The following is a 14,149-nucleotide window of genomic DNA, read 5'->3' as shown; positions in this document are numbered from 1 at the left end:
GGGAAATGGATTTCCAACCGCAATCGGCCCCCAACCACGATTCCGCGCTGGCTGGCCAATTAACAACCAGCCAGCGTGAAACACGCCCTGAAAAGCTCAGCGTTGCTAGGGTGGGGGCGGGAAGAGGGGGTGGGGTGATAATGTTTCTGTTGGCACGGGTAAGCACAGCGAGAAAGCTCCCTGAAGGCAGGTAGCTGCCTCAGGGAGCTACAGACTTGAAAATGTTAAAATAAAGGTTTGAAAAGCTGCAAAAAAATGTCCATGCATCACAACCAATCACCTGAAAATAGAGCTGATAAAAATGCTATCCATAAATATTTATTTTTATTTTATTTCATAATGGAAATTTCATCCCACCCTTGGATGAGGTTTGATGAAAAATGCAAAGACAGCCTGGCCAACTTGCCCGTCTGCCAACCATGAGGTTGGACGGGCCATGAAAAATTGGAGACAATTGTGCTGTTAATGGGCTTAATTGACGTGCTTCTGACTTTTGCACACACCCACCAAATGAAATATCGTGCAAGTGCATGATGAAGTCGGGACTTTCGGGACATTTAATTTTACACAAGATAGGGTCGGACACGCACCCACCCGCGGGACATAAAATTCAGCTAGAGTGTATTCTTGACAACTGCTTAGAGCACCATGTTCCAGTGCAAACCAGGGAGCAACCTGGTAATGTGCAATGAGACATAATTAATTTATGACCTCAAAGTAAAGGAGCCGCTATGCAACAGTGATCATAACATGATAGAATTTCACTCAGGGGTGAGAAGTGTGGGTCTAAGTCTAGTGTTTTAAACTTAAATAAAGGCAAGTACAAGGATATGAAGACAGAGCTGGCCAAAGTGAACTGGGAAATTAGGTTAAAAGATAGGACAGTAGAGAAACAGTGACAGACCGTTAGAGAGATATTTCATAGCACTCAGCAAAGACACATTCCAGTGAGAAAGAAAGACTATGAGAAGGATGCACCATCCATGGCTAAGTTAAAGAAAAAATATACAATTCTGCAAAGGTCAGTAGGAGGTCAGAAGACTGGACAGATTTTAAAAAACAACAAAAATGATTGAGAAAATAAGGGGGAAATTAAAGTTAGCTAGAAATAGTAAAATAAATATTAAGAGTTTCTACAGGTATTTAGAGCATCTACGCTCACTTTAGTTACTCGTTTCCTTTATAGAGAGAGAGTCAGAGGTCTTAATAATGGAAAACAAGGAATTGGTGGAAGAGTGGAACAGGTAATTTATGTCGGTCTTTACTGTAGAAGGCACAAAAACCATCCCAAAAATACTTGAAAAACAAGTTAAAAGGGAGGAAAAATCTTAAAACAATCGCGATCACCAGGGAAAAGGTACGGGGAAAGCTATTAGAGCTAAAGGCTAACAAGTCCCCAGTTATGGTCTTAAAAGTAGTGGCTGCGAAGATTGTAGATGCATTATTTGTGATCCTCCAAAATTCTCTTAATTCTGGAAAGGTCCCAGCGGATTGGAAAATAGTTAATGTAACACCTATTTTCATGAAAGAAGGAAGACAGAAAATAGGAATCTATAAGTCAATTAGTCTAAAGCATAGGGAAAATGCTAGAATCCATTATTAAGGAAGTTATAGCAGGATACTCAGAAAATCAAAATGGGATCAGGCAGAATCAATATGGTTTTGTGAAAGGGAAATCGTGTTTAACCAATTTATTAGAGTTTTTTGAGGAAGTAACAAGCAAGTGGATAAAGAGGAACCTGTAAATGGAGAGAACCTGCAAAACTCTACGATGCAGAGAGATCTGGGTGTCCTGGTACATGAATTACAAAAAGTTAGTATGAGGGTACAGCAAGTGATTAAGAAGGCAATAAACAACAACATTCCATTTGCAAGAGAAATGGAATATAAAAGTAGGGAAGTTTCACTGCAGCTTTACAGGGCATTAGAACACATCTGGAGTACAGTGTACAGTTTTGGTCTCCTTACTTAAGGAATGATAAAATTGCATTAGAAGAAGTTCAAAAGATTCACTCAACTGATTCCTGGTATGGAAGGGTAATCTTATGAGGATAGGTTGAACAGTTTAGGCCTATGCCTATTGGAATTTAGCAGAAGTGATTTTATTGAAACATATAAGGTCTTGAGGAGATTTAAGAGGGTGGATGCTGGAAGGATGCTTCCACTCATGGGCGAAACTAGAACTAGGGCACACAGCTTAAAAATAAGAGGCCTCCCATTTATGATGGTGATGAGAAATTTTTTCTAACAGAGTTGTTAGCCTGTGGAATTTGCTTCCTCAGAGAGCAATGAAGGCTGAGTAATTGAATATATTCAAGGCTGAGTTAGATGGATTCTTGATTGACAAGGGAGTAAAATGTTAAGGGGACAGACATGAAAATAGGAATTGAGCCTGCATTCAGGTCAGCCATGATCTTATCACATGGCGGAGCAGGCTCAAGGGGCCAAATGGCGTACTGCTACTAATACATATGTTTGTGTTAAGATTGAAAACTACATACTCCAATCATAAACAAGAATCTTAAACAAAGCCAATTACACAGGTATAAGGGGAGAGCTCGCTAAAGTTGATTGGATAAATAGACTAAATGGTGTGGCAGTAAAACAGTGAGAAACATTTAAAGAAACACAAAATGTTCAGCAAAAATGCATTGTATTGAAGAAGAAAAACTCAGCAAGAAAGGTCCATTAGACCGATAAGATTAAAAGAAGAGGCTTATCATATGCAAAGAACAGTAGTAAGTTTGAGGATCGAGAGTATTTTAGGAACCACCAAGCGGCCACCAAAAATTCATTAAAAGAGAAAAATAGAATTAGTGAACTAGACAGTTATATAAAAACAGATTATAAGAGCTTTTATAAGTATATAAAAAGGAAGAGACTAGCTAAAGTTAACATTGGGTCCCTTAGAAGCAGAGACAAAAGAAATCATCATGGGAAATGAGGAAATAACAGACAATGAACAAATATTTTGTGTCCATCTTCACAGTGGAAGACACAAGTTAAATACTAGAAATGGAGGGTAACCTAGGGGCTAATAAGAGTGAAGAAATTAAGGTAATTAATATCAGCAGAGAAAATGCACTGGAGAAACTCAAGTAGCTAAAATCTGAAAAGTCCCCAAGTTCTGATGGCCTACATCCTTGGGTTCTAAAAGAGATAGCTGCAGAGAAAGTGTATCTAAGTTTGCTGCCAATACAAAGCTAAGTGGGAATACAAGCTGTGAGGAGGACACAAAAGTTGCAAAAAAAATTCAACGTGTCAAGTAAGTGAACAATAAGGTTATTCACTTTGGTCCTAAGAATAGAAAATAATATTTTTTAAAAGGTATGAAGCATGTAAATGTTGATATTCAGAGGATCTTGGATGTATTCATAGAAAGAACACAAAAGGTTAGCATGTAGGTATAGCAAGCAATTAGGGAGGTAAATGGTTTGTTTGGCCTTTATTGCAAGGGGATTAGAGTACAAGAATAAAGAAGTTTTGGTACAATTATGCAGGGCTTTGGTGAGATCACACCTGGAATACTGTGTGCAATTTTGGTCTTCATGTTTAAGGGTGGATACACCTACATTTGAGGCAGTACTGTGAAGGTTCACTAGATTGATCACTGGGATGAGAGGGTTGTCCTTTGACGAGAGGCTGAGTAAATTGGGTCTATAATCTCTGGAGTGATCTCATTGAAACATTCAAGATTATGAAGAAACCTGACAGGGGAGGAACAGAGACATTGTTTCCCCTGACTGGGGAATCTAGAACAAAGAGTACAGTTTCAGGATAAGAGACTATTCATTTAGGATTGAGATGAGGCGAAATTTCTTCACTCAAAAGGGTTGTGAATCTTTGGAATTCTGTACCCCAGAGGGTTATGGAAATGTTGTCACTGAATATATTTAAGGCTGAGATAGACAGATTTTGATTTCTCAGGGAATCAAGAGATATGGGGAGTGGATGGGAAAGTGGAGTTGAAGACCAAGATCAGCTATGATCACACTGAATAGCAAAGCAGGTTCAATGGGTCATCTGGCCTTCTGCTCTTATTTCTTATGACCCCTACTGGAAAGTGGAAGACAAGGTAGCCTGCTGATACATAATATACTTAAGCTCACACTTGAAGGATGGCAATTTGAGCAAAGGACTGACAATGCCCTTGAAACTAAATCTTCAATACACTGGAGTAGACCCTACATTTTAGAGATAAGGGCTGAATACACATTAAATCTGTGAGCGGGCCACATACAGATACATAACAATATCAGTCCTTCACACAAGAAACACAAGTTCCAAATATAAAAAGGTAGAGGGCCCTCATACAAAGAAAAGCAATTCACTTCCCCCACACAAGAACCTGAATCCTTTGACTCTAGACCAAGTCAAAGCATAAATCCTGATTTGGACACAAAAATGCAAGGAGAGTAGTGAATGTAGCTGCCCTTCATATCAGGCAACATTAACTTAAACATCCTATTGCCAAAAGAATGACAGGAGAGGCTAGGAAAATTTCTTTTCAGCATAGGTTCATTAAGACATCGAATATCCTACTTGTTTTAAAAAACAGGTATGGGGACAGTTAGGGGAAAGGGACTAAATTTTTTCCAAGAGCTGCAGCAGGTACAAAGCCAAGTGGCCTTCTATGTTGTAAAGCTCTATAAAGGCCATTAAACACTGACATGAGATTTTGGTCACTAGGTGTCCTCTGTTACACAGCATTCAGTGGTTTTTAGGGGCATTTCTCCCTTGTCTGCTTCATTGGGCGGAATCTTCCATGCCCACTGCAGGTGTGATAGGCGGCATGTACGGACAATATGGCGGGAAGGCAGGTCGCAATCATCCACTCAGCCCACCGATGGCGGGCCCCGTTTCCCGCCAATGATTGTCGGGAGCTCATTGCAATGCATCAGTATATCATTAAAAGACCATCCCGCCAGGCTCCTGGGCCCCCGCTGGATCGTCCATCCATGTCGGCGGGAAAGCATGCTGACGTGTTTCACAACAGCACACAGGCGACGTGCACTTGGGGGCCGACATTTTGGGGGAACTGGAGGGGAGTGCACAGCAACATTCTGCAGAGCTCTCCACGGTTGCCTGTTGCTTTGCAGGGTCCGGGGTGAAATGCCACCCTGCCATGGAGACGACTTGTTGGGGGGGGGGGGGAAGGCATTGTCTGGGGGCAACTGCTGCCCAGCCTCGGAGGCGACTGTTGTCAGGGTGGTGGGGAAACTGTTGCCCTGGCATTGGATCCTGCACACAAGAAATCGCGGTGTAGGCGAGGGACCTGGCCATGCAGTAGGGACACTTGTATAAACTGACCATTCCACTGAGACAGTTCAGGCGCAGCCATAGTGATATGATTGGGATAAAAGCAAAAAGCTGTGGATGCTAGAAATCCAAAACAAAAACAGAAATACCTGGAAAAACTCAGCAGGTCTGACAGCATCTGCGGACAGGAACACAGTTAATAGAAGAGGTGAAATATAAGCTGGTTTAAGGGGGGGGGTGGATGGGACAGGTAGAGCTGGATAGAGGGCCAGTGATAGGTGGACTTACCTCTTTGTCCTTTTGTCTATGACATCTTTTGGTTATCAGCTTATATTTCATCTCTTTTCTATTTTTTCTTAGTTCTGTTGAAGAGTCATACGGACTCGAAACGTTAACTGTGTTCCTCTCCGCAGATACTGTCAGACCTGCTGAGTTTTTCCAGGTATTTCTGTTTTTATTTTGTAATATGATTGGGGTCGGGCTCCTGGATTGCCCGCCCATGCAAGCAACGTGGAGGCACCAAAGTGCCACCAAGCGCTGCAGACCTTACCTCACTCCCACTACAGACTGCAAGTCCGTGAACACTTTACTGAACCACAAAGCCGTTGGACTGAACACATTGTACAATCTCCTCACCAATGCTGGCCATATAGCAGTCACCGTTGGAGGTGCTCACAGCCCCTTGCAATCTCAGCATCCCAGTTCAGAACAGTCTCCCCAATGTCACAGCCATGCAGCACACTCTTCTGTGGCCATCCGAAGGGTGTCCAGCACTCTCTGGGAAGCATTAAGGGGCTGTCACACAAGGCCAGGAAAGGTGCTGAGTACACCCATGCTAACCACGTCTTTCTGTCTTTCATGCTGCAGGAGGACAACATCAGGAGCATTGAGCCTGGTGACCTAGCTGTAGACCTGATGACCTACAGAGAGCAAAGAAGTGGAGAAGAGAGCAACTGAGGCTCCTGGCCGCACAAAGGCAAAAGCAGCAACCTCAGGACCAATGGGCTGCTAGAACTCCCACACATGCTGCCCAGGAGTGACAGCGAGCCATGGCTGGTTGGCGCCTAGCAACACCCAGGGTCTATAGTTGCTGCCTGTCATTCCTGCAGATGACCGAGAACTAGTGTCGCCGACGACTTACTGCAGAACTTGGCGCCAAGGGGACATGGAGGGCATTGACTGCCAGTGGCTGTGAAAGTGACCATGGTGCTTGATTTCTACGCCAGTAACTCCTTTCAGGGCTCCACAGGTTACCTCTGTGGGATATCACAAGCCACCACCCATAAACACATCCATGACGTCACGGATGACATCCTCTTGAGGGCACATAACTTTGTGCATTTTGCCCGGGACCAAGACAGCCAGGATGTAAGGGCCATTGGATTCTCCCAAATCTCGAGATTCCCACAGGTGCAGAGTGTGATTGACAGCACTCATTGGCACTCAGGTCTCCGTCACTACACACGATCAACAAAATCAACCGCAAGGGATTCCGCTCACTGATTGTGCAGCTGGTATACGACCACTAGAAACGCATCCCGCAGGTCTGCACACGGTTTACAGGGAGTGTGCACGACACCTACATCCTCGGTAGGTCACAGGTCCCTGGAGTTTTCCAGGGTCCACAGAAGCGACAGGTATGGCTCCTTGGACAGAAGGGCTACCCCGCAGAGGCCGTGGCTGATGACACCCGTGCGGCAGCCTCAGACTGCTGCAGAGCGACGGTATAATGAGGCTTATGCTGCAGATTGCGACTTGGTGGAGCAGACCATCAGAATGCTGATGGTGGAGCCCTGCAATTCAGTTCACAGAGGGTGCCACGCATTGTCGTCAGCTGCGCCCTTTACAACATGGCACTCCAATGGGAAGAGGAGCTGCCTATGGAGGAGTTGCACATCTCCGATGAGGAGGACGCCGCCGACAGGGATGAAGGGGAGGAGGCCCTCTGAGGCAACGATGACGGGGATGAGGCCCTTGCACTGGCTAGACGAGGCAGGCACACTTGAGAGTCCCACATAGCTGCTAGATTTGTGGAGGATGATGACGACATGTAGTGAGGTGACCCCATAGATCCTCATCTCGCAGTTGTGAACGTTTGACTCCAGTCTGGCTTATGACAGCATGAATACCCTCTGTGAGAATGCTCCTGTCATGGAGATGAGGTGGAGGCCCTAATAGTCGCTCGATTGCAGGAGGATGATTACGACATGCAGTGAGGACACTCCATAAATATTCACATACCCTCTGAGGATGCCTGACTCCTGTCTGGCCAAGGGCAACTCGCTTGTACTCTGTGATCAGGGTCATATCATAGTTACACAGCCATGATACTTAAGAAGCATTTGATGCTTTGTCCGCCTTTTGCACCGGAGCCCTTCATTGGTCACAGATGCTGAAGAGATGGGGGCCAGCCCCTCCTTAAAGGGACTGAGAGCACATCGAGAGAATGAGAGAATTCTTTGGCACCTGCCCACTACATTCTGGCAGCAATGACAAGCACTGCTGAAGTACAGGCATCAGTAATGTTTCCAGACCAAGGTCTTTATGGCAGCCGTCACCCTACCAGTGGTGACCTTGGTGCGTTGGCATGCTGAAGGCGACGGGCTCCTCCATCTAAGGAGCAGAGCGGACATCCCTTCCTGATGTTCCCGAGCTTGCCTTTGCAGCTCTAGCAACTGTGACATGACCAAGTCCAGAGCTCGTCCTCTGACTCAGACTCAGCAATGTTCTGGTTTCCAGTGGTCCTCTGAGTGCTGGATACCTAGGAAATCTCTGCTGCCACCTGCTGTGGATCAGACAGTGTGATGTGCTCACCAGATTGCGATCTTGGGGCTATTCTAAAACTAGGTCACACTGAGGTGTGTGTCTCTGCACAGGTGGAGGGTGTGGATGAGCGCTGTGACCAGACTTCAGGGAGGGTGCCTCCAGATTCCTCTTCAGAGATCACTTCGGGGCTTGATTGGAGGCCCTGGGTTATGGACTCTGTTGGCTGTTTGGCAGATGTGCCTACGAAAGCAAGGAGAGATAATTAATGCATGGCAGTGCCTTGAGAAAGAGGACACATCACTCACGGCATGGTTGTCTGATGGATGTTGCACTGGTGGATCCTCACTTGAGTGCGGGCCTCACCATCAGCACAGGACCAGTCCAGATCATGGCCGGCCAGCTGGATGGCATTTGATTTCGGAAATTCCGCCACCAGTCTGCCACCTCTCTTTCTTGTTGTGTGCCAGCTTGCCCTGCATGGATAGAGATGGAGAAAGTGTAAGCAGAATGCCTGCCAAGCCAGAGGATTTGTGCCCGGCCTATGTGGGTGTCGAGTGGTCCCAGAATGGACAGGATGAGGACAATGACGGTGAGTGTGAGAGATTGAATGGTGATGTCCCTTGAACTGGCAGTGAGTGAGGGCCCTGTGGATGTGTGCTGGGTTTGTGAGTGTGTGAGTTGAGAGTGATGAGAAGAGTGTCTTACCCTGGTGGAACGAAGATCATCATTCATCCTCTTGCGGCACTGGGTGGCTGTCATCTTCTGAAGGACGTTGGCACTGATCACCATAGCCACTGCCTTCCAAGCTGGATTGGTCACATTGCTGCCAATCCTGCAGCCAAAGCAGGGGTACAGGACATCCCAGCGGACCACCACGGCATCCAGAAGTCACTTGAAGGACCTGTCATTGAAGTGGGAGGCCGCAATCTTTTTTTCCTTTGCTGACCATGTCTCCTGGGCAACGGTGGTGAGCTGGTGGCAATGAGCACTGTGCTGGCAGCTGCCTTTTAAATGTGGCAGCTGGTGTGATGCAACGGTAGGTGGGCGAATGAAAGCCTGCCCGCCATGGAAACGGTGTGTTTCCCGAGAATGCAGAAGTAATGTGCCGAGTTTGAGATGATGCGGCGTGAAAACCTGCCATCACCATATGGAACGCCATTTTGCCTGCCTGCTACTGCAACTTTGGGAAAATTCCACCCATTCTCTGACTCCAGGAATCCTCTCAGAGCTGTTACAGCTCCAGCACTGTATCTTCATCAGGAGTGCGATGAAAGCCCTTTTGACAGCTTTTCTCTACACTTGATGAATTTATAGCAGCAAAGCAGGAAATCCATGTTTTTTTTTATTTTAGGCCCAGATTAAGTCCATTCATAGTCAATGAGTCAAAAGATTATGCTTCTGCCTCAGGTTTAGATTTTTCTACTCATGAACAATGTATAGAAAATTAGCACCCCCGTTTTTGCATTGTCAAGTTTTTGCTGCGTGTCAGCATAGCTTTCAAACTGGGGGCCCTAGTGGGTACCTGATATCGTTGTATTTTTGTATTTCTATGTATTATGTTTATTTTCCAGCACAGTATTCTATTATTACATGTTAATTATACATATTAACAAAAAAAGCATCTACTGCAATTGTGTAGCTGACACTTTTACATAATAGGATTCCTGGGAGAGTATCAATATATGTAGGGGTATCTGTGATTGTCTACAATGTTTTGAAGAGCATTTGCAACAGATTGTCAATATTATATGAGGGCAACCCTGGAGGGTGTACCCTGTGTGTCTTAGAAGAGTTTTATTTCTGCATTTTTCAGGGGGAACATTGCTGCGCCACTGCCCCCCCCCACCCACCACAAAAGAAAAGTTGATTGCAAACCGACTTTTTAAAAAAGGTTGCCCCTCAGCTATAATACACTGCGGATGGCCTTAACAAACTGAGGGTTGGTCTTCCGTCTCTCGGTGAAAGGAAATCCCACCCTCAAGAACTGCCAGACAATCTGATTAGCCAGCAGCTTTTGCAGTCCCAGCAGTGCCAGAAGAGAGTAGTGGGCGCTGCTGGGATTGCAAGGAGCCCCATAAAGAAGTGCCATGGACACTGGACCGAGATAAGTGCCAGGTTTTTTGGGCAGGGAGGGATCGACCACTCTAGGAAGGGGGGGTGGGTTCAGGAGACCAAGTGGAGAGGCACAAAGGGGGATACCACCGATGCACACAAGGCAGCCCCCAAAGCAAGTACTCCTGCTTCCTTCCCACCTTTTCACCAACTTTGGTGTAAAAACAGCTTTCCCATTCTCACCTGTCTTCCACAGCCAAGATATTATGGCCCTGGAGGCAGATTGAGGTCCTGATGTGGCCATTAATTGGCCACTTAAGGGCCTCAATAGGCCTAAGGGCAGATGGGCTAGTGGAAGCCTTTTCCACCCCTCCATAATATGTGGACAAGGTCAGGGGTGGGCAGGAAGTTGGTGGGCTACCCACCTGTCATATTTTACTTGTGGTCCACCAAAAATACACTTGGCAGGAGGCCATAAAATCCAGCCCAATATTTCCATGCATTTCTTGTACAGTAAAGCTTGAACAAAAAACTTTTTTGTGGCCAATGGCTCAATGTCCAGTGTATTTTGGGGCATTCTTCGTGTTTCTGAGAAATTAGTTTGGGGACCCAAGGTCGGAGTAAGTGAACTAAGGACAACAAGGTATCGTGGATGAGTTTAAGGTGAAGCATCCAAAAGTTGATGTTTCTAGGATAACAGACTTCAAAGAACAGTTAGTGAAATGGCATGTACAAGATGAGATTTCAGAAGTACTTACGTGGCACACAGGAACCAAATTTATTTGGGAACTCTGAGATCAAATCGTCATTGATTCTGTCCTTCATTGGCCCCAGAATTATTATTGGCCGAGCATAGTGAACTGAAATTTACACAGACAGCCTTGAATGAAACATCATACAGAACCATTCATGTTAAATAACCTGAACATCCATCCTTCAACTACCAGCATATTATGACAGTAGCATGCACTATCTACAGAACGCACTGCAGCAACTCACCAAAGCTTCTTCAGCAGCACCCCACAAACATGCAACTTCCATCACATAGGATGGGCAGCAGGTGTAAGGGCATGCCATCACCTCCAAGTCTCTCTCCCAATTCACTCTCTTTCTGGGTTGGACGTAATCATCACTCCATTACCACTAGATCAAAATTCTGGAAACCCCCATTGAAAAACACAGTGGTAGCCTTCATCACATGGCTAGCAGTGGTTCAAGGAAAAGGCCACCACCAGCTTTTTCAGGGCAACTAGCAATGGGCAACAAACACTGACTTTGCCAATGATGCTCACATCATGAAAATTATTATTTTTTTCAACGAGTGCTTCCTTGGCTGGAAACCATGAATGGAAATCCCATGAATATCACTTTCCAATCGTGAGCAGGACTTCATGAATTTCATGTGGTTGAGTCAACCATACAATATACACCAAAAAATCAATTTCTTCAATGGGTATCTCTCAAAACAAGAAACTCTTTTTTTAAGTAAAGTTGCTTTCTTTTTCATCTTTTATGAGAACATCAGGATATTTTCAGAAAATAACCCATTAGACTCAACAAAGCAGTCGGTCACTTTTGATAAGAACTCACCCACTTTTGATAGCCTAGAATTTCTAATGTGAAATTGAGAGTCTGGGAAATTGCTCCTTTTCCACTTGCTCTCCACTTGCATTAATTTATTTTCTGTAGCAGTGTGTCCACTCAGTCAGATTACATGAGAATTTTATTTTATATTCAAGTATAATTCAATCAGGTGTTAATGAAAATGCCCATGACATTGTTCATATTTTTGCAACTGATGTGCTAAGTTTATCGTTTTGCTATTTAACAATGTGCATTAAATAACTAAATTTCTCACCTCAGAAACACAGTGCAGAAGAGGCCCTTCGGCCCATCGAGTCTGCACCGACACGTGAGGAACACCTGACCTACCTACCTAATCCCATTTACCAGCACTTGGCCCACAGCTTTGAATGTTATGACGTGCCAAGTGCTCATCCAGGTACTTTTTAAAGGATGTGAGGCAACCTGCCTCCACCACTCTCCCAGGCAGCGCATTCCAGACCGTCACCACCCTCTGGGTAAAAAAAGTTGTTTCTCACATCCCCCCTAAACCTCCTGCCCCTCACCTTGAACTTATGTCCCCTTGTGACTGACCCTTCAACTAAGGGGAACAACTGCTCCCTATCCACCCTGTCCATGCCCCTCATAATCTTGTACACCTCGATCAGGTCGCCCCTCGGTCTTCTCTGCTCCAACGAAAACAACCCAAGTTTATCCAACCCCTCTTCATAGCTTAAATGTTTCATCCCAGGCAACATCTTGGTGAATATACTCTGCACCCCCTCCAGTGCAATCACATCCTTCCTATAATGTGGCAACCAGAACTGCACACAGTACTCCGGGTGTGGCCTCACCAAGGTTCTATACAACTCCAACGTAACTTCCCTACTTTTGTAATCTATACCTCGATTGATAAAGGCAAGTGTTCCATATGCCTTTTTCACCACCCCACTAACATGCCCCTCTGCCTTTAGAAATCTATGGACACACACGCCAAGGTCCCTTTGCTCCTCAGAACATCCAAGTGTCATGCCGTTCATTGAATACTTCCTTGTCAAATTACTCCTTCCAAAGTGTATCATCTCACACTTTTCAGGGTTAAATTCCATCTGCCACTTATCTGCCCATTTGACCATCCCATCTATATCTTCCTGTAGCCCATGACACTCAAGCTCAATGTTAACCACCCGGCCAATCTTTGTGTCATCTGCAAACTTACTCATCCCACCCGCCACATAGTCATCTATGTTGTTTATATAAATGACGAATAACAGGGGACCCAGACAGATCCCTGTGGTGCACCACTGGACACTGGCTTCTAGTCTCTAAAGCATCCTTCTGTCATCACCCTCTGTCTCCTGCAGCTAAGCCAATTTTGAATCCACCTTATCAAATTACTCTGTATCCCATGTGCATTTGCCTTCTTTATAAGTCTCCTATGTGGGACCTTGTCAAAGGCTTTGCTAAAGTTCATATGAACTACATCAATCTGTGGGGAAGGGATCTCTTAAAGCCGCACTATTCGTTTACTTTTGCTACCATTCAATTATTAGCAATGTGGACTGTTTTCAATGATCCTGTCTCTCAGAATGTAATGGAAGAGGATGAAAAACAAGAAAGAATTAATGTCAGAAATAACAAATGGTACCTGAGGTGGACTATCCATGTTATTCTATCAACCAATGCATAACTACCTTCCAATGGCAGAACTGCTCCTACTGGTTACAGAGGGTGCTATCTGCTTCACAGAATCTTAACAGCACAGAAGGAGGCCATTCAGCCCAATATGTCTGCACTAGAGTCTCCAAATGAGCATTATGATCTCGTGCCATTACCCTGCCTTTTCCCCACACCCTTGCAAATTGTTTCGATTCAAATAATCATCTAATGTCCTCTTGAATGCCTCGATTGAATCTGCCTCCACCACACTTCCAGGCAGCGCATTTCAGGCCCGAGCCACTCATTGTGTGAAAAAGTTTTTTCTCATGTCACACTTGATTATTTTGCAAGTCATTTTAAATCTGTGCCCTCTCGTTTTTGATTCTTTTATGATTGGGAACAGCTTCTCCTGATAGAGTAATCAGCCCACTCATGATTTTGAATATCTCTATTAAATCTCCTCCTAGCCTTCTCCAAGGAGAACAGTCCCAACCTCTCCAATCTTTCCTCACAGCTTAAGTTTCTCACCCCTGGAACCATTCTTGTAAACCACTTCTGCACTCTCTCCAATGTGTTCACATCCTTCCTATAATATGGTGCCCAGAAATGTACACAATATTCCAGCTAAGGTCTCATGAGTGTTTTACATAAATTCAGCATTACCTCCCTGTTCTTGCACTCTATGCCCCTATAAATAAAGCCCTGGATACTATGTGCTTTATTAACTGCTCGCCACCTGTCCTGCCATCTTCAATGATCTATACACATCTTTCTGATCCTGCAGCCTCTTCAAAATTTCACCCCTTATTTTATAATGTCTGTCCATGTTCTTCCTACCAAAATGCATCAC

General features: G+C 44.9%; 1 protein-coding gene across 6 annotated transcripts in view; it reads right to left on the bottom strand.

The window, feature by feature from the left end:
• The window catches only part of dlg3 (discs, large homolog 3 (Drosophila)), a 237,362-nt gene that overhangs the window by 23,459 nt on the left and 199,754 nt on the right, over nt 1-14,149 (bottom strand). For all 6 annotated transcript variants that reach the window (XM_041196283.1, XM_041196284.1, XM_041196287.1 and 3 more), the window contains one exon: nt 10,836-10,937. In XM_041196283.1, coding sequence (XP_041052217.1) covers nt 10,836-10,937 — 102 coding nt within the window. The remainder of the gene's footprint in view (nt 1-10,835; nt 10,938-14,149) is intronic.

The sequence above is a fragment of the Carcharodon carcharias genome, chromosome 9, assembly GCF_017639515.1.
Source record: "Carcharodon carcharias isolate sCarCar2 chromosome 9, sCarCar2.pri, whole genome shotgun sequence".
In the NCBI taxonomy this organism is placed as follows: domain Eukaryota; kingdom Metazoa; phylum Chordata; class Chondrichthyes; order Lamniformes; family Lamnidae; genus Carcharodon; species Carcharodon carcharias.
Note: the sequence above shows the minus strand (reverse complement) of the source record. Positions and strands in the feature narration are given on the sequence as shown.